The 21,516-nt window shown below is 35.8% G+C and overlaps 1 protein-coding gene across 13 annotated transcripts in view; it reads right to left on the bottom strand.

The window, feature by feature from the left end:
• Positions 1-21,516, bottom strand: part of ORC4 (origin recognition complex subunit 4) — a 90,734-nt gene that overhangs the window by 15,287 nt on the left and 53,931 nt on the right. For all 13 annotated transcript variants that reach the window (XM_011229856.3, XM_034654537.1, XM_034654539.1 and 10 more), the window contains 5 exons: positions 12,553-12,628; positions 12,028-12,113; positions 9,139-9,187; positions 6,236-6,387; positions 3,128-3,301 (listed from right to left, as the gene is read on the bottom strand). In XM_011229856.3, the coding sequence (XP_011228158.1) occupies positions 3,128-3,301; positions 6,236-6,387; positions 9,139-9,187; positions 12,028-12,113; positions 12,553-12,628 (537 nt within the window). The remainder of the gene's footprint in view (positions 1-3,127; positions 3,302-6,235; positions 6,388-9,138; positions 9,188-12,027; positions 12,114-12,552; positions 12,629-21,516) is intronic.

Here is a 21,516-nt window from a genome sequence, read left to right on the forward strand (position 1 = left end):
ATAAGGGACACTTGTATCTTTTAACATGTATTCTCATGCACTCATTACATTTTGATTAGTGAACTCTTAGTAAAATCTCTACACCCAATGTGAGGCTTGAAACCACAACCCCAAGATCAAGAGTTGCATGGTCTTCCAACTGAGCCAGCCAGGTGTTCTCTTGTTCAATGAACTTTTAATTTAAAAAAGTGCCAAAATTAATAGTGCTTAGATGAGCAGACTATATTTTATAATCAAAACAAGAATCTGGGGCACCTGGGTGGCTCAGATGGTTGAGCGTCTGCCTTCAGCTCAGGTCATGATCCCAGGAGTCCTGGAATCGAGTCCCAAATTGGGCTCCCTGCGCTCCTCCTTCTGTCCTTTACTCTGCTTTTGCGCGTGCTCTCTCAAAATAAAAAACAAGAATCAAGTTTTAGTTATGCAAGATGAGTAAATTTCGGGGTATAACAGTAAAAATGTGACTATGGTTAACAATACAGTATTGTACGCTTGAAATTCGCTTAGAAGACAGCTCATAAGTATTTTCACCTCTTCCCACAAAAGAAATTAAAAAAAGAAGAGAAAGAAAATGATAACTATTGAGGTGATGGATGTGTTGAATAGCTTCATTGTGGTATTTCAGGATGTATATGTATATCAAAATATCAACTTGTACACCTGAAACATATAATTTTTATTTTGTCAATTATAGCTCAACAAAGCTGGGAAAAAATAAATTAAGAACAAAATAAATGCAAAGTTCTCACTTTAATTTGGTATTGATATTTAAGATTAAAACCATGTCTGCTTTTCGAATCAGTATTTGCATATCCTTTGGGTAAATACCTAGTAGTGCAATTGCTGAATCATAGGGTAGTTCTATTTTTAACTTTTTGAGTAATTTCCATACCGTTTTCCACAGTTTCAATTCCCACCAACAGTGTAAGAGCGTTCCCCTTTCTCCACATCCTCACCAACATCTGCTGTTTCCTATGTTAATTTTGGCCATTCTGATAGGTTTGATGTGGTATCTCATTGTACATGTGATTTGCATTTCCCTGATGATAAGTGATGTTGAGCATCTTTTCATGTTTCTGTTAGCTATCTGTATGTCTTCTTTGGAAAAATGTCTATTCATGTCTTTAGGCCCATTTTTTAACTGGATTATTTGTTTCTTGGGTGTTGAGTTTGGTAAGTTCTTTATATATTTTGGATACTAACCCTTTATCAGATATGTCATTTGCAAATATCTTCTCCCATTCCGAAGGTTGCCTTTTAGTTTTGTTGACTGTTTCCTTTGCTGTGCAGAAGCTTTTTATCTTGATGAAATCCCAATAGCTCATTTTTGCTTTTGTTTCCGTTGCCTCAGGAGATTTATCTAGTAAGAAGCTGCTATGGCCAAGGTCAAAGAGTTGCTACCTGTGTTCTCCTCTAGGATTTTGATGTTTTCCTTTCTCACATTTAGGTCTTTTATCCATTTTGAATTTATTTTTGTGTAGCATTACTAATAGCCAAATTATAGAAAGAGCCCAAATGTTCATCAACAGATAAATGGATAAAGAAGTTGTGATGTGTACATACAATGGAATATTACTTAGCCATAAAAAGAATGAAATATTGCCATCTGCAATGGTGTGGATGGAACTAGAGAGTATTATGCTAAGTGAAATAAGTCTGTCAGGGAAAGACAAATACCATATATGATATGATTTCACTTATGTGGAATTAAACGAAACAGATGAACATGGGGGAAAAAAGAGAGGAAACCAGGAAACAGGCTCTTTTTTTTTTTTTTAAGATTTTATTTATTTGAGATAGAGTGCATGGGAGGGAGAGGGAGAGGGAAAGGGAGACGTAGAGAGAATATGAAGCAGACTCTGTTCTGAGCACAGAGCCTGATGCAGGAATCGACCTCATGACTGCAAGATCACGACCTAAGCCAAAACTAAGAGTCAGACACTTAAACGAATGAGGCATCCAGGTGCCCCCAGACTCTTTACAAACTGAGGGCTGCTGGTGCAGAGGTGGACAGGGGTTGGGTTACATGGGTGGTGGGTATTAAGGAAGGCACTTGCTGTGATGAGAACTGTATGTTATGTTAGTGATGAACTGCTGGATACACCACCTAAAACTAATATTACATTGTATATTAACTAACTGGAATTTAAATAAAAACTTGAAACTACAAAAAAATAATAAAAGAATTATTGCTTTGACATAAAACAATTTTTTTTAGAGACAGTGCATATAGACTTTGCAAATTTAATTATCCAAAGATTGAATCATCCTCATCAGTATTTAATATCATAGACTAGTTTTTCCCAATTCTTTCAAAACCAAGGATTCTACATTATTTTCTACTTTTAGAAGACCCATATTTTTGAAAGATTCTACCATGTGGGATTTATTCAGCAACACTGTTTTTCAATTGTGTTATTAAACACACTCCCACACATATACTCTCTTCCTTCTCCCTGCCAACTGAAAATTCTTGATAGCATAAGATAAACTGATGCTAGTATGTTGAATTGATATGACAATGGCCTATATAAGTTACGCCATTCGATGTAGATAAATTTACAGAGTCCACAGGCTTAGTAAACCTTTAAATCAACATGTGTGTGCCTGGGTAGCTAAGACCCTGAGGGCTCCAGAGAATACAAGATGAGATTGCAATATAGACAATGCAACCAGAGGTGTCAAGCCTGGTTTGACTTAAAAGACCTCATCAGATAAAAGCTGAAACTGTATGAGAATTAGGGGGAAAAAATCCATACTGGGTAGTTAGGTATGAATTACTAAGCTAAAAACACTGATGAAGTTGAAAGTAATGAAAATATTATTTTTTATAATATTCTAAATATTAAATGAATAATCTAAAATATAAGCCAGATAGAAATAGAATAAAAAACTTATTAAAATTCTTTTGAGAGAAAAAATTTAGGATATGACACTTCAAATGTCTTTTAAAACAAAGTACCACACAAAAAAGTGTACAATTTGTATTAATTCAGTTTTATGCTACAATAACATTAGAAACTATGTGTTAATTTACAAATTTGTTTAAATCTGTAGGTTTTTATAAGCTTTCAATGGTATAGCCAGGGACAAAAATTATTTAAACATTATTGCCTCTGTTCCAAGTTACCTGAACATTCTCATTCCACTTTTCAGTGAAGATCTTGTCTGGAAATTCTGCAGGTAGAGATAATTGTTCTTTAAATATTTTAAGATACTGTGGAAAACCAAATGAATTCATTAAATGTATCTGCCGGTGAGAAAATCGTGACTTCACTCTTTTTTCTAAGAGTTCTAAAATGTCCTTAAAAACAAACAAAAATCCATATAAGAATTATGTTTAAAAAAAATACCAATATTAGAGTTATACATATTTGAACTATCACTATAATTAACAATGCTTATCCTATAATACACAATTAAGCATTTTATGCAAGCCTCCAGAAACTCAAATCATTTCCTTGATTTTCTTACACTTACACAAGCCACTTTTAATAATGCCCTTCTAAGCATCTTTAGACCTGGTGATATCATGCCTTTTCCTACTATGCTCTTCTCAGTTAATCTTTAACATTCCACAACCAACAATTGCAAAAAATTTTAACTATTATTGAATAGCTCTCTGCCACAATAACACCAAGAATTTCAATAAGGAATTTCATATATTCTATGAAGAATTCAGATGAAAAACCAGCAAAATGTAATAAAACTTATTACATTCCTGAAAATTTAAAAATCTTCATTGTTTAAGGTAACAAAGACTCAAGAAGCAGCATACGTAATGGAGAAAAATTCAGTTCACTAAACTATCTATAAATTCAAGCTGAAGCCATGCTGAACTGAAGGAACAAACTATAGAAGAGGAAACTTGCAGGAACATAGCATGACACTGGTAAGTTATTCTGTCTTTTGGCTTTTTTACAGTGATATTTTAGAAACTATTTGCATTCGTGCTATTTTTCCTTAAGAAGTTAGGAATCAAGTTTACTGTCAATTTTCTAGAAGATAAAAAAAAAAAGAGAAGAAAAAAAAGCTGTGGTGAAGCTCTGAAATATGCATTTTTAAATCTACCCGCATGATTTTCAATAATAGCTAGGTTAAGAAATCAATTATATAGAGGAAAGAATTCAAGTGATCAAAATGGGATCATGGTTAGTCTGGAAAAGACGACAGGAAAGATTACTAGCTTGGGGTTGGTAGGGAGAAAGTGAATGAAAAACCTGAAATGTTTTTATAGATCAAGAAAATACAGTGCCAGCATAATTAAAAGAGAATGAAGTTATGTTCAGAGACAGCAATATTATAAATTTTCTATTAATGAGCAGTTCTAGATCATCCATGTAGGTAGGTGGCTGAAAGGTAGTGGAAACAGCACTCTATTGCCAGCAATAATTAAGAGTTTGAACTTGGGAATGGAAAGAAAGGTGGAAGTAAAAGATATTTTAGTGGTGGACAGTCATGACTGAAGTTGGCAATGTGGGAATAAAGGGGATAATACATAAAGAACTACTTCCACAGAGGAGAGGTTGTTTGCTAGCAAAGTCACTAATCCATCTATCCTTTTGCTTTTCCCCTATGAACATAGACAGACAGACAGATTTGAAATGCATAGTTGGGAGAATTAATCATACAGAATTTTTAAAGGGCACAATAACACTGTTAAAGAGCAGCTGATTCTTTATTTGGTCCTTCATTGGGTCAGTAACATTTGCCACTGCTACTTCCACCCAAAGGAATATATATATATATTTTTTTTTAGCAAGAATGAAGATGCTTCCTTAACTCCTGTGGTACAAACTGCTGCTTTTGACAAAGGAATAAAGGTATGTAAAGAGCCAGGCAGATGTTCTATGAGGAAGTCTTATTATGAAGGCATATATCGTAAACTCTAGAGCACTTGGGAAAGAGGACAGAGAAAGACACTCCACAGAAAAGCAACACTGGAAGGAAAGGCTGTTAAAAGATGACTAGGTAAAGCATTTCACTTTTCTAAGAAGGAAACAGCTGCAGGAAAGGAAAAGAAGTAAATGACGCTGACCACAAACCTGCCAAGAATGAAGGAGGGAAAAGAAGAATGAAAACAACAGACTCATGGCAGCATCTATGAGAGGAGAGATGACTGTTAAATAACAGTTTTATCTAAATTCAGTAAGAAAGTTTATGAGGTATGGGGCGCCTGGGTGGCACAGCGGTTAAACGCCTGCCTTCGGCTCAGGGCGTGATCCCGGGGATCTGGGATCTAGCCCCACATCAGGCTCTTCAGCAATGAGCCTGCTTCTTCCTCTCCCACTCCCCCTGCTTGTGTTCCCTCTCTCGCTGGCTGTCTCCATCTCTGTCGAATAAATAAATAAAATCTTAAAAAAAAAAAAAAAAGAAAGTTTATGAGGTAAAAGAAGATAAACAAAAAAAGGCCTGTGCAGCCATCCGAAGTATGTAAAGTTGAACATGTAGACAGTCTTCATAAGTAATGTGACAGTGACATTGAGACTATGGTTAAAATCATTCTAAAATCACCCCCAAGAAGCAAAGAGCCACTATGTACTAGCAGCTTGACAGAAGTAATCCCTTCCATTTCTGGATATGAATACTTACAAAGATGGGATACTATCATTTTTACTCAATTTTAAGCATTTTCAAAACACAGAAACAATCTTAAATCTAAAAGTAGATCATGATTTTTTTCTTTTTATTATGTTCAAAAACTATTAATGACTTTTATAAAATAGTGGTATGGTTAATTTTCTCTTTACTTGCTAATGTAAAAATTATACTAGCATATCTGACTTCACATTTTTTTTTTAAAAGATTTTATTTATTTATTCGACAGAGATAGAGACAGCCAGAGAGAGAGGGAACACAAACAAGCAGGGGGAGTGGGAGAGGAAGAAGCAGGCTCATAGCGGAAGAGCCTGATGTGGAGCTCGATCCCACAACGCCGGGATCACGCCCTGAGCCGAAGGCAGACACTTAACCGCTGTGCCACCCAGGCGCCCCTGACTTCACATTTTTTATTCAGTGATTCCACTGGAAGGACAGAGGTTATTAGTTTATGAGCATGCGTGATAAATGTTTTCTTGTTTTCTTCAATCTGAGTTGAAAAGTAGGATAAATGCACCAGGAACAAGTGAAACACATTTGAAAAAATACCTGATCTAATGACCTTCATAAGTGACGATATCAGTAATTAAGCTTTAATTTTCTAAATATGATAATCAATTTTTTAAATAGAAAAACTTACCAATCTACATGTAAGACCAATAACTGCTAGCGGAGTCTGTGCAGACTGTGAAATGTCAAACAGATTATAGAGGAGTGTTTGATTTTTATGATGAGCAAAAAGATCAAATTCATCTAATATGAAGATCACTGGGCAACTACTAGACCGGTCACCTAAGATAAAATAAGAGTTTTATATATTAACAAGCAACTGTATCAGCCTTTCTTAAGTTTCCAAATTATTCACAACACTAATTGTTAAAACTCAATTCAACAAACATATATTGAAAACCTACTTTGCACAGGATACTTACCAATGCCTACACTTTTATTCAACAACAAAAAAATTATTCACAGGACAAGACAGCCCCTATTGCCCTCAAGCAGTTCACAGTCTAATTACAAGACTCTAGTAGTTTACTGATGAAAAATTAAGAACATTATTTAAATGACTAGACTGTTGTTTTTAAAATTATGTAAATATAATCTGTCAGAAAATTGACAAGGATCTCCTAACACCTATACAGACCAAAATACTTTGGGATTACTAATAAAGGGCATCACTAACTTATGAATAAAACTTCTGCTTCAAAAGAGATTTGCTTAGTTAGCAGAAATGCAAACTACATCTTCCCAAGTATTTACAATTTTTATAAATAATTGTTAAACTATGAATTTCAACCAAAGCCACTTTTAACTCCTTCTAACCACAATTTTTTTACGCCCCCCCCCACCAAGTTTTAATATTTCAACAACAGGAAAGTTCAACATGACTCTCTGAATTCATTTTCCTCATTACAATGAGGGAAACTAAGATGGCAGAAGACTCACTATTACCTTAAGGTTTAAGGTTTACAGTTACATAAACAAGTAAAAAGAAAATCTGGCAAGGGGACACTTAACAAAACGTATACGGTTAACCGAAACATCATGAAAACCATAAGAACTACTCAAAGAGTCTATAAACAGAACTATATAATATAGAAATGTAGTATTTGAGGGACACCTGGGTGACTCAGTCGATTAAGCATCTGCCTTCAGCTCAGGTCATGATCCCAGGGTCCATGGATCGAGTCCCATAGGGCTCTCCTCGCTTAGTGGGGAGCCTGTTTCTCCCTCTGCCTGCCACTTCCCCTGCTTGTGCAGTCTGTCTCTCTGACAAATAAATAAAATCTTTACAAAAAAATGTAGTTTTTGATAAAACATACCATTACAAATCAATGGGGAAAAGTGGCTTATACAAGATTAGCTCTCCACTTTACACCTTATCAAAATAAATTCCTCCCAAATTATTAAATATATGTATTAGATGAAAACAGAAGTCAATGCCTTCAGAATCTGGAGAGAAAAAATTTGACTATGTAAAAAATTTAAAATTTCTTTTCAGCACAGAAGTCCAAACCAAATTTAAGAGAAAAGTGCAAGAATTCCTGTAAATCAGTATGAGATAAACACCACCAAAATAAGGCAAAGAACCAATAAGAAATACATAAACCAGGAAATATCAGTGTCTAAATAGAAATATGAAGTGATGAGCATTATCAATACCACAATAATGCATATCAAAATAAGAGATGTATTTTTTCCTTTAAAAGGCAGACATGAAAATTAATAATTGTGAAAAAAAGTTGTAAAGGAATAGGCACTCTTGATTTGAAATGGAACTTCTAGGGTAATTTAGTTATATTCTTCCCTTTCCCTCTTTCCCCCTTCCCCTATTCTTTCCTTCCTTTCCCTTCTTTTTTTCTCTCCCTTTTCTCTCTTTCCTTTCCTTCCTTCCTCTTTCTTTCCTTCCTCCCTCCCTTCCTTTCTTACTTTCCCCATTTCTCCCCTTCCTTCCTAAGATTGATTGATTGATTTGAGAGAGAGAGAGACAGAAAGCAGAGCAAGGCGAGAAGCAGAGGGAGAGGGATAAACAGACTCCTTGCTGAGTAAGGAACCTTCCTGGGGCTCAATCCCAGGCTCCTGAGATCATGACCTGAGCCAAAGGCAAACACTTAACTGACTGAGCCACCCAGGTGCCCCTATAATTATTCCTCTATTTTTATTATTATTTTTTAAAGATTTTATTTATTTATTTGACAGAGAGAACACAAGTAGAGGGAGCAGCAGGCAGAGAGGGAGAAGCAGGCTCCCTGCTGAGTAGGGATTCTGATGGGGGGCTCAAACCTAAGACCCTGGATTATGACCTGAGCCAAAGGCAGAAGCTTAACAGACTGACCCACCCAGGCATCCCTATAATTATTCTTTAAAATGTGGTACTGTTTAATCTAGAATTCTACTCATTAATATCTACCCTAGAAAATATCTAAATGATCATCTAAGCATTTCTTACTAATTATACAAAGTTAGAAATCAAAGTTCCTAACTAGTGATTAATAACTTATAATTTATTATATTTTTAAGTATAGTTGAAAATAGAATATTTGAGAACCATAAAAATGATGATGTAGCTGACTATTTACTGATATAAACAGATGCTCACAACATACTGTGATGTAAGTGAACAAGATATACATCATACAATATGGAAAACCATTTTATTCTTATAAAAAATTATGTCCATCTGCATCAGTGATACACTGCAGGTGAATAAAGATATGAAACCAAATGTTAATTGGGATAATCATGGGGTGGCTGGGTGGCTCAGTCAGTTAAGTGCCCGACTTTTGATCTCAGCTCAGGTCTTGATCTCAGGGTCATGAGTTCATGCCCACACTGGGCTCCATGTTGGGCGCAGGGACTTCTTAAAATATAATAATTGGGATAGTCATTATAACAGTTATGGGATTACAGTGATCATTATATTATGGTTTTTTACATTATTTTATTTTTTTTTTGTAAAAATATGTAACGCCTTTATAATCAGGGGAGAAATAAAGCTAACAGATACCTTCTGATGGTGTTAAATATGCTAATATTTACCTCTTTTTAAAGCTTCCAGAAGAAATGAAAGGCTTTCAGCAAAACTTCCCTGAATAACAAAAAAGACACCATAACTAAAAGTTTAATGAAATAACGAATAAAAGAGGACTACCTGATTCTTAGACATTATATAGACACTATGTCTCTATTTTTTCCTAGATTAGTCAGTGGCCAAATTCTGAGCTGGATACTTCCATGTGCACCATTAAAAACTTAAATATAAAAGGAAAGGTGGCATAGTTTTGAAAATGGCATGCCCCTCTCATGCTCAAAATTTTGTATTTTCTGGAAAAAAGTCTGTAAAAATGTTAACTTCAATTTAAAGGTAGTTTTTAAGACTTGCTGTATTATAAACACAGAGAACTAGAAATCATTGCATTTTATATTTTCAAACAGATTAAGCTTTTGCAAGTCTCAGATTAATTTGTTTCACTGAAAAAATGACCATATGATTTCACTCATATGTGGAATTTAAGAAACAAAACAGATGAACATAGGGAAAGGGGAAAAAGAGGGGGAGGCACACCATAAAAGGCTCTTAACAACAGGGAACAAACTGAGGGTTGATGGAGGGGAGGGTGGGCAGGGGATGGGTTAAATGGGTGATGGGTATTAAGGAGCACTGGGTGTTGTATGTAAGTGATGAACCACTAAATTCTACTCCTGAAACCACTATTACACTATATGTCAACTAACCAGAATTTAAATTAAAAAAATAAATAAAACATACTATTAAAAAAAATGAGCATGAATTTAAATGAGATCCAAAAGGAAATGGGAGAAGAAATTTACCTCAATTATTACATACTATGATAGTTTTTCCCTATTCAAGAGCTTATTATAGAATGTATGTATCATATCAAATTTGGCTATGTTTACTTGGAACACAGCCAAAACATTTTTGGATACAACTTAAATGTTCTACATGGAAATTAACAGAGTACCAGATGCATTATCCAGATGTTCCAACTTGTGGATAAGGGCCCTGTAAAAATATTTTTTCATTTAAGTCATTAATTTTTACTTCATTCAGATTTTTTAATTTAAAGAAATAGCCAACTTTAAATTTGTGAAGATGTACAGGAAAAAAGAAATCCACTTGTTTTTTTCCCAATTGACAGAACTGACATAAAATAGCCTAATAGGTTTTTAAGAACATCCGCATATTTATAATAACTGTATGTTGTCAAATCAACATTATTTCCAAGGTAGTTAGGGCAAGAGGTATTTACATAATATAAACAAAAGCTCAGAGGCAATCTGTGGGTGAGTAAATCAGTGGCTGAAATTATTCAAAGGTTGTTTGTCTTTTGCTTTTTTAAAAAAAAGACAGTTAAATTGGCATTAAGTTTAAGTATGTAATTATTTAAATACATATGCACATATTATAAGAATATCCTTATATAAATACACATATGTATGTCTATATGTATAGGAATATACAAATTTTCTATAAGTATATCAAAACAGAAAGGCTCTGGGTTAAGTGACTTAGGTTCTTAATGTCTTAATATCCATTTTATGACTTTAGGCAAGCTAATTATGCTCTCTGAGCCTCAGGTGACTTACCTATATAATGTAGAGGTTAAACTAATAATCACTATATACGATGATTACGATAACAACAGTAATGACTAGGAAGATAAACAATTGTGCCTTTTATTATTTCCTATGAATCCAATAAGAATAGGTCAATTAGGAAAGTTAGAAACCCCAGTCTACATCAGTTGCAAATCAAAAGCCAAACTGAGCCTACATAATAGTAATCTCCTTGACTATGTAGGCCCTGTATTCAACATTACATTCTGAACAGGAGAAACAACAACAGACTTACAGAAAGGGCATTTTGAACCTGCAGACAGTGTGGAAGGGTAACACACTATTGGCTTACATTTTTATTGGTGTTATTAAAGAATGAAATTACTAAATGCTAAGAGGCTTACACAACAATGGCTGTGTCGTTGCAGAAAAGAGTAGACACTTAAGAGTGATAAAACTATGATCACCAGTGAGCAGAAAATGAACCTGGGATGCACACAACCCACTTCAACTGCATAAGCAGTATGAAGTTAAGTCATTTCATTATGAGAATTAAAGTAGCTGTAAATTAATTTAATCATATTTCTTTTCAACCCTATAAATCAAGTGACAGGGTAAAAAGTTTAATGAAAGTTCCAGAACATTTCTAATCAGTTTAAGTTACTGATGTTCACTACCCTGAGGTTCCAAACTGTTACAATAATGAGACATATATTAAGTTTCTGAAAACATTTTAATAATAAGAGATAACTGACATTTGTATAGTACATTACCAATCCAGCATTTTTAAAACATAAATTATGTTTAATGCTTTTTTTTGTCTTTAGAATAAATCTGTGAAATATAATAAAGATAATGCACATTTAACACAGATGAGAAATTTGAACTTCAGAAATACTCCTTAGCCATGATTATCAGTAGTCAATGGTTTTAAGACAAGACTCAAATTCACCTTTTGTAGCTTTAAATTCAGCACATATTCCATTACTCCCAGGTACCCAAGTCTCAGAAGACTAAAAACAGGTTGCTACAGTGTAGTGCTTTAAAAAAGATATTAAACTATCTCTAAAGATAGGAAATCAAAGTATCTTACAGATAAAGAAACTCAAATAATATCTACATAAACATGGATTTCTGGGCTATTTTATAGTAAGTATAATCTACTTCAAAAAAATCTAAACATAAAGATATGATGAATAAATGCATCCTAGTACATTATACTTATGATAAGAATCTTTCATATTTCAATTTAGAATCTCTGAACCCTCCCTAGCCTTCCAAAAATATGAAAATATCTATGGCATATAAACGTTAAAGCCTATTTAATAGAAGAACAGAAATGATACTCACAAAAACTTTATCTCCAACTACATTTTCCAGATTTAACTGCCTTGTGATTTCCTTTAGGGCAATTTTATCATTGATCTGCAGCAGTCCTGAAATAAAGCCCATTTAAAAGTATTTAATTAAAATGATTATTTTCCAGTCAAGTAAGCTTTCTAATGGTTTTTAAAATTTAACTATTAAGAAAAAGGTCAAAAGTCTGTTAGTTAACATTACTTGCTTTTTGAAACTCAGCAGTGAAGAGATTTGGTAGACTAAAAGAACTATCTTCCTTGGGGTTCAATTATTTTACAAAAAGAAAGACCAAAAAACAAGAGTCCTTATGTACCTCCTTTAATCTTATTTTATTTATTTTTTTAATTTCTAAAAATATTGTGTAAGGTATATTAAAGTGAAAGTTGTTAAACATTGATCAAGTTCTTAAATTATGACTATCACCCACCTTTAAAACATACCTGTAAATCAAATTATATATATAAAAAGCTTACATAGCTTATATCATTTCCAATGGCAAAATGATGACATACTTACCATTTAGGTGAACTTGTAATACATTTTCACTCACTTCTTCTACTTCCATTAGTTCTTTCAAAGCATGGTTTATTAACTAAATGGTATTAAAAAGTTTATAGAATATTTAATAATAGATAAAAAAGCCCATATTCTTTTTTAAACTATGAATAATGGGAACAGAATATGATAAAGATTGTCATTTTAAACTAACAAATGTGCACAGCATTCACAGATAAAAGAATGGTTTAAGGAGAACATCTAATGTCTGACCCAAGATGCCAACGCCAGGACTGATGTCATGCTCTCTTAATCATATTCCCAAACTAATAAATGTTCAGAAACAACCCTCAAGTTTTCAAAGACGTATTTCTCTATAAGTCACATAAAACTATAGCCACTTAAGAGCTTCATGTCTGAGTCAGTTCATTATTTATCTTTAACACTTATTCTATTAAATACCATTGAAATCACTTAAAAGCTTTTGAAAAACACGTATTAGAATAATGTTAAATGATTATAAAAAGTCTAGCCCAGTCAATATACCAATTTCTATGAAATACCATTAACTACTCTGTATGTCATCATGAAATAAAAATTGGAAAAGAAATACCAAGGGGTAAGTTGAAAAAGAGGTTTCCTCTATTAGTTGCTAGGTATTAACAGCCACTCCTTATCCGCAGTTTCAATTACTTGTGGTGTGGAAGCAGATGAATCCTCCTTTTGACATTTTGGGCAGAAGGTCAATGGTAGCCTAATATTACATAATAATGCCTACATCATTCACCTAACTTCATCTCATCACGGAGGCATTTTATCATTTCACATCATCACAAGATGGGTGAATATAGTACAGTATGATATTTTGAGAGACAGAGACACCACACTCACATAACTTTTATTATATTTGTCGTAACTGTTCTATTTTATTATTAGTTATTATTTTTAATCTCTTGCTGTGCCTAACTTATACATTAAACTTTACCATAGGTATATATGCATGGAAAAAAAATAGTACATATAGGGTTTGGTACTATCGTGGTTTCGGGCATTCACTAAGGTCTTGGAATATATGTCCCATGGGTGGGAAGGGCTGCTATATATAGAGAAAGACCTTATTAAAGAAATGTAGAGCTTGCAATGAAAATAAAATTACTACTAATAATATAATTACTACTAAAAATACACTCACAAGGTGTTATACCACCTTAAACTGTTTAATTATAAAGTTTCAGATTTTTATAACTACAGATTCCTATGCCACATACATCCCATTTTTTATTTTATTGACTTGTAACATCTTATTACAATTATATTGCAATATAATATACATCTCTTCACATTAATATTGAACACATTTTTAAAAAACTTAAAAATGAACAGAACTAAGAAAAGCCAAGAAGCTTTTAAAAGGAAGAAGAATGATAAAGGACTATTAATATTAAAACTACTTCTAGGATTAGAAAATAAATGGTCCCTCAAAATAGACTGTGTATAAAAAAAAATTAGTAAAGATCACATCAAAATTTAGTGAGGACAAAAAGGATATTCAAAAAAGGCACTGGAACAACTGGCAAACCATTTTGAAAAACAAAATACCATTTGTATTTGCAATATTGTACTTCTATTTGTCACTGCAACATCTCTGTGAAATAGGAAGTAGTATTTTAAATTATTAGGTTTCACAACAGGATATCAAACATACTAACTATTCTGATATATCTGCATTGTTTTTAAAACAAATGGAATTCTGGGCTGCCTGGGTGGTTCAGCTGGTTAAGCGTCTGACTCTTGATTTCAGCTAGTGTCATGATCTCAAGGTGGTGAGATTCAGCCCCACATGTGGCTCCTTGCTGAGGATAGATCTCTCTTAAGTCTCTCTCTCTCCCTCTGCCCCTCCCCCAATGTTTGCTCTTGTGTGCATGTGTGCTCTAAATAAATAAATAAATAAATAAATAAATAAATGTAAAAAAAAGTGGAATTCTACCTCAGATCATTGGTAACCTAAGTCCTCTTAAAAGGGGAAATCTCAAAATATCAAGTGCCATACTGTGAAATAAAGCCCAACTAAGAAGTGACATTCTTTATAGATAACTGTCCAAAAATGAAGTGGTACTTCCTGGCCTTCAGAGGAAGTATGAGGCTATCACAGGACTTTGCTCCCAGATGATACAAATATGGTATTTCAAACTGTGGCCTTTGCCATAGCTTCTTAGTAATCTGCAATATTCTTCCTCCCACCAATTGGTATCTTATTTACATAATATTTCTATTTCCCTGGGTCTGATGATATGTTTTAAATTATTTTATGTTTGGCAAATTGTTGAAAACTATTTTAAATTCTTTGCATAATGAAATGGGGGCAATAACAATACCTTCATTTTACATATGCATAGAGTTATAACAAGAAGGAAGATGGCAGAAGAATAGGAGGATTCTAGGATTGCCTCCTCCCACAAATACAAGTAGATACTAATCAAATCATCCTAAATACCCCAGAAATCAACCTGAAAAGCTCCACAACTAAGGGTAGAGAAGAGGACAGAGGACACATCAAAGATGGTAGGAAGTGCAGAGACTTGGCTTAGGAGAGAAATTAATCATAGCCAATACAGTGGGGAGGAAGGCACAGTCCCAGAAAAGTGGGAAAAAGAGACTAACATACAGGGGAGTACACAGTAAATGAATCCTCATGGGATTAGTATGGAAAGCTAGAGGGCTTCAATTTGTTGAGTTCTTGCAATGAGGCAGGCTTAAAGTCTGGAGTTCTAAAGGTCAGCATGTGTGGTTCTGGGAGAGCTTGAAGGACACTGAGGCTGCTTTTGGAGAGAAGGCAGGGAAACAGTCTGCAGACATACAGCAAGCTGAAGAGGGCCTGGGGCACACAGTGGTGAGGTTACTTGCTCATCTGAATGTCCCAGAGAGAGGGTATTCACAGAGAGAGACCTCTGGGGAAAAAATGAACTGGCAGGTACCACTTAGCTCCAACGCTCATCAGCATGAACTACAGAGCTATCTACAAAAAATAGCCTAGCACCCACACTTGCTACCAAACTGGCTTACATTAAGCCCTGACACACATCCTGCACTGTGGTGGAACTGCCCTTTCCAGTCACTCCTGCCTCAGTCCCAGCACATGGGCCTCCTCCCTCAAAAGACTGGCTCAAACCCCCTGCCAATACAATGTCTCCCCACACTTAGTTCAGGTGGTGGTGGTTAAAGGTATCATTTCAGAAGCAGACCAGAGCACATCTACTTAAAATGCACCACATTCAGGCCAGGGACCAAACACTGCCCACATCTGTGGTAGATGACTGCCCTGAAGGATAAAGCAGCCAGGACAACACAATAGCAGAGTACATGTGACACAAACCAGAGACATTCCTGGATGTGTCAGGCCCTGGAGAAGAGGAGATACTACACTGCAGGGCACTACAGAATCTCTTATTCATAAAACCATTGCCCTCCATCAGGGAAATACAAATCAAAACCACACTGAGATACCACCTCACATCAGTCACAATGGTTAAAATGCACAACTCAGGAAACAACAGATATTGGCTAGGATGTGGATAAGAGGAACCCTCTTACACTGCTGTTGGGAATGCAAACTGGTGCAGCCACTCTGGAAAACAGTATGGAGGTTCCTCAAAAAGTTGAAAATAGAGCTACCCTACAACCCAGCAATCATTACTAGGTATTTACCCAAAAGATACAAACATATAACTCAAAGGGTATATGTACCCTGTTTATAGCAGCAATGTCTACAGTTGCCAAAACATGGAAAGAGCCCAGATGTCAGCCGACAGGTGAATGGATAAAGAAGATGTGGTGTGTATATATGTATGTGTATGCACGCGCGCGCACACACACACACAGAATATTATTCAGCGATCAAAAAGAATGAAATTTTGCCATTTGCAATGATGTGGATGGAACTGGAAGGTATTATGCTAAGTGAAATAAGTCAGTCAGACAAAGACAAATACCATATGAGTTCATTCATATGTGGAATTTAAGAAACTAAAAAAATGAACACAGGCGCAGGAAAAATAAAATAAGAGGAAGACAGAGAGTGAGGGAAACTACAAGAAACTTTTAACTATAGGGAACAAACTGAGGGTTGCTGGAGGGGAGGTGGCTGGGGGGATGGGGCAACAGCCTGATGGGTATTAAGAAGGGCACCTGAAGTAATGGGCACTGGGTGTTTTATGCAACTGATGAAATACTGAATTCTACCTCTGAAACTAGTAATACACTGTCTGTTACAGTAAATTTAAATAAATAATTTTTTAAAAAGTTATTGCCCTCAAAAACATGAGATGCAGTTGACTTTCCTAACACACAGAAACAGATACAGAGACATAGATAAAATGAAAAGACAGAGGAATTTGCGCCAAATGAAAGAACAGGACAAGGCATGGCCAGAGAGCAAAATGAAACAGATGTAAGTAACATACCTGATAAGAGAATCTAAAGCAATGATTATATGTATAACCCACTGGACTTGAGAAGAGTAGAGCACATCAGTGAGACTATTAACACAGAGATGAATAACATGGCAGAAATAAAGGGCTCAATAAATGAAATGAGAAACATGCTTGATGGAATGAACAGCAGGCTGGAGAAGCGGAGGAACAAAGTAACAACCTAGTAAACAGAGTAATGGAAAATAATCAAGCTAAACAAAAGAAAAAAAAAGAATTATACAAAATGAGAATACACTTAGGGAACTTCAGTGTCTCCATTCAACATAGTAAATTCAAATTACAGGAGTCCCAGAAGAAGAGAGGAAAGACACAAATAATTTATTTCAAGAAAGAAACAGGTGAAAAGGTCCCAAATTTGGAGAAGGAAATAGATATCCAGATGCAGGATGCACAAACAACCCCCAACAAAATCAACAAAAGCAGATCCACATGAAGACTCATATAATTAAAATGAGAAAATATGGTAAAAAATATTAAAAGCAGGATGACAAAAAAAAAAAAAGGACAGTTACATACAAAGGAAATACCATAAAGCTATCAGTGAATTTTTCAGCAGAAACTTTCCAAGCTGGAAAGGAGTGTCATGTTATATGTGAAGTGCTGAATGGGAAAAATATACAGCCAAGAATACTCTTTCCAGCAGGGCTATCATTCACAATAGAAAGAGAAATAGAGAGTTTCCCAAACAAAACTAAAGGAGCTCATGACCACTAAACCAGCCCTGCTGGAAATATTAAAGGGGTCTCTTTGAGTGGAAAGGAGAGACCAAAAGTTAGAGGACAAAGGTAGGGAACACAAAAGCAGTAAAAATGAATATTCCTGTAAAAAATTCACAAAATAAAAGGATGTAAACTATGACACCATAAACCTAAAATGCAGGGACAAGAGGAGTAAAGAGTGGGTTCAAACTTGAACAACCATTAACCTAATATAGACTGGTATATGCAGAAGATGTTATATACAAAGGTAATAGTAACCACAAATCAAAAACCACTAATAAATATGCAAAGAATAAAGAGAAAGAAATCCAAATTTATCACTAAGAAAACCAGCAAACCATGAAAAAAAGATAAGAAAGAATAAGAGAAAATCTTCAGAAACAAGCAAAAAAATGTTATAAAATAGCAATAAATACATACCTATCAATAACTACTTTGAATGCAAATGGACTAAATGCTCCAATCAAATGACCTAGGATAACAGATAGACAGAAAAACAAGACCCATCCATATGCCGCTTACAAGAGACTCATTTTAGACCTAAAGATACCTGCAGATTGAAAGTGAGGGGATGGACAAACATTTATGATGAAATAGGAGGTCAAAAGAAAGCCAGAGTAGCAATACTTTTATTGGGAAAAATAAACTTTAAAACAAAGATTGTAACAAGAGACTAAGAAGGACACTATATAATAATAAAGGGGCAATCCAACAAGATATAACAACAGTAAATATTTATACACCCAATATGGGAGCACACCAATACATTAAACAGTTAAAAACAAATACAAAGGAAATAATAATAATGCAATAGGAGGGGGCTTTAACACCCCACTTCCATCAATGGAGAAATCATCTAAACAGAAAACCAACAAGGAAACAATGGGTTTGAATGACACACTGGACCAGAAGTATTTAAGTCAGAACATTCCATCCTAAAACAGAATACACATTCTTCTTGAGTGCACATAGAACATTCTCCAGAATAGATCATATATTAGGCCACAAAAGAAGCCTCAACAAATTAAAAAAATCAAAGTCATATCATGAATCTTTTATGACTACAACACTACGAAACTAGAAGTCAGCCCAAGGAAAAATCTCAAAAATACACAAATACATGGAGGTTAAATAACATGCTACTAAACAATAAATGGGTCAATGAGGAAATCAAAAAAGACACAAAAAAGTACGTGGGAACAAATGAATATGAAACACAGAAGGGTTAAAAACCTTTGGGATGCAGTGAAAGCAGTTTTAAGACGGCCTATAGCAATATGGGCCTACCTCAGGAAGGAAGAAAAATCTCAAGTAAACCTAACCTTACACCTAAAGAAATGAGAAAAAGAACAAAAACCTCTAAAACCAGCAGAAATAAGGAAATAATAAAGATTAGAGCAGAAATAAATGCTACAGAAACAAAACAAAACAAAACAAAAACCCCACTAGAACAAATCAATGAAATCGGGAGCTGGGTTTTTGAAGAAAAAAAAAAAATCAATAAAACTGATAAACGTCTAGCCAGACTTATCAAGAAAAAAATAGAAAAGACCCAAATAGACAAAATCACAAATGGCAGAAGAGAAATAACAAACACCAAAAACTAAAAGCAATTAAAGAAGAATATTACAAAAAACTACATGCCAACACACTGGACAACCTAGAATATATGGATAAATCCTAGAAACATACAACCCACCAAAACTGAAACAGGAAGAAATAGAAAATTTGAAAAGTCCAATCACCAGCAAGAAAACTGAACCAGTAATCAAAACACTCCAAAGAAACAAAAGTCCAGAGCCAGATGGCTTCTCAGGCAAATTCCATCAAACATTTAAAGAACAGTTAATACCTATGCTTCTCAAAATATTCCAAAAAATAGAAAAGGAAGGAAAACTTCCAATTCATTCTATGAGGGCAGCATTACCCTAATACCAAATCCAGATAGACACCACAGAAAAAGAACTACAGGCCAAAATCTCTGATGAACATGGATGCAAAAATCCTCAACAAAATACTAGCAAACCAAATCCAACAATACATTAAAAAGAACCATTCAACATGATCAAGTGGGATTTATTCCTGAGTCGCAAGGGTAGTTCAATATCTGCAAATCAATCAACATGATACAACACATCAATAAGAAAAAGGGTAAGAACCGAGAGGAGTTAAGATGGCGGAGGAGTAGGGGACCCCTTTTTCAGCCAGTCCCCTGAGTCGAGTTGGATAGGTACCAGACCATCCTGAACATCCACAGAATCAGCATCAGACGCAGGAAGATACATCTGGATCTCTACAAATGAACATCTCCAGCGCTGAGTATTGAGGTACGAAGTGGGGAGCCTTGAAACTGCGCACAGATATTGGAAGATAAACGGAAGGGGGAGGGGTTCGCCCGTTTGGGCGCCGGAAGCAGTAGCCACATGCACGGGGAAGTGGGCAGACTCGCGGACCGGCACCCACCAGACAGCAGACTGAGACTGCCGGGAGCGCGCATAACCAGACTGAAACGGAGCTCCGGTGTGCTCAATGGAACCAGACTGAGACCGGGAGCTCCGGAGCGCTGGGGGCGGCAGGCAGCTGGCTGTTAGAAACACAAAGGACAGAGACGCGCCGGCCCTGGAAGTGAGAGCTGGGACACCGGGTGTGGGGGACACATCGCGGGACGCTGCAGGGTTGAGCAGCACCAACAATAACAGAGTTAAGGTGGCCAGAACATCAGTGGAGAAAGGTCTGCGATCCCTCTGTTCTGAGACAGACGCTGAGATTCGGCCACTGCTGCTCTCTCAGAAGAGGCACAGCACACCGCCAGGGAACAAAAGCCTGGAAACACCCGCTCACAGTGTGCCCATCCCCATCTCCCCTCGCAGGGGACAAGGAGACTTTACCCAACAGGGTTGCCTGAGTATCGGCGTGGCAGGCCCCTCCACCAGAAGGATGGCTGAAAAATCAAGAAGCCGACATCCCTAAGATCCCTATAAAACAAGTGCGCACTGCCTGGGTCCCGGTCAATAATTTGGGCTCTGGACAACCCCGCAAACTCTCCTCATCAGAATGACGAGAAGGAGAAATCCCCTCCAGCAAAGAAAAGACAATGAGTCTGTGGCCTCTGGCACAGAACTAAGGGATATGGATAAAACCAAATTATCAGAAATGGAATTCAGAGTAACAATGGTCAAGATGACGTGTAGACTTGAAAAAAGTATTAATGAAAATGTTAATGAGAATATGGAATCTCTAAGGGCGGAAATGAGAGCGAATCTGGCAGAAATTAAAAATTCTACGAGCCAAATGCAGTCAAAACTAGAGGCTCTGACGGCCAGGGCGAATGAGGCAGAAGAACGTATCAGCGAACTGGAGGATGGGCTAGTAGAAGAGAAAGCTAAAATAGAATCTGGACTCAAAAAAATCCATTCTCAAGAATGTAAGTTACGGGAGATTACTGACTCAATGAAACGTTCCAATGTCAGAATCATCGGCATCCTGGAGGGGGTGGAGGAAAACAGAGGTCTAGAAGAGATATTTGAACAAATTGTAGCTGAAAACTTCCCTAATCTAGCAAGGGAAACAAGCATTCGTGTCCAAGAGGCAGAGAGGACCCCATCCAAGCTCAACCAGGACAAACCTACGCCACGGCATGTCATAGTGCAATTCGCAAATATTAGATCCAAGGATACAGTATTGAAAGCGGCCAGGGCAAAGAAATTTCTCACGTACCAAGGCAAAGGTATCAGAATTACGTCAGACCTGTCTACACACCTGGAATGAGAAAAAGG

The sequence above is a fragment of the Ailuropoda melanoleuca genome, chromosome 2, assembly GCF_002007445.2.
Source record: "Ailuropoda melanoleuca isolate Jingjing chromosome 2, ASM200744v2, whole genome shotgun sequence".
Classification (NCBI taxonomy): Eukaryota; Metazoa; Chordata; class Mammalia; order Carnivora; family Ursidae; genus Ailuropoda; species Ailuropoda melanoleuca.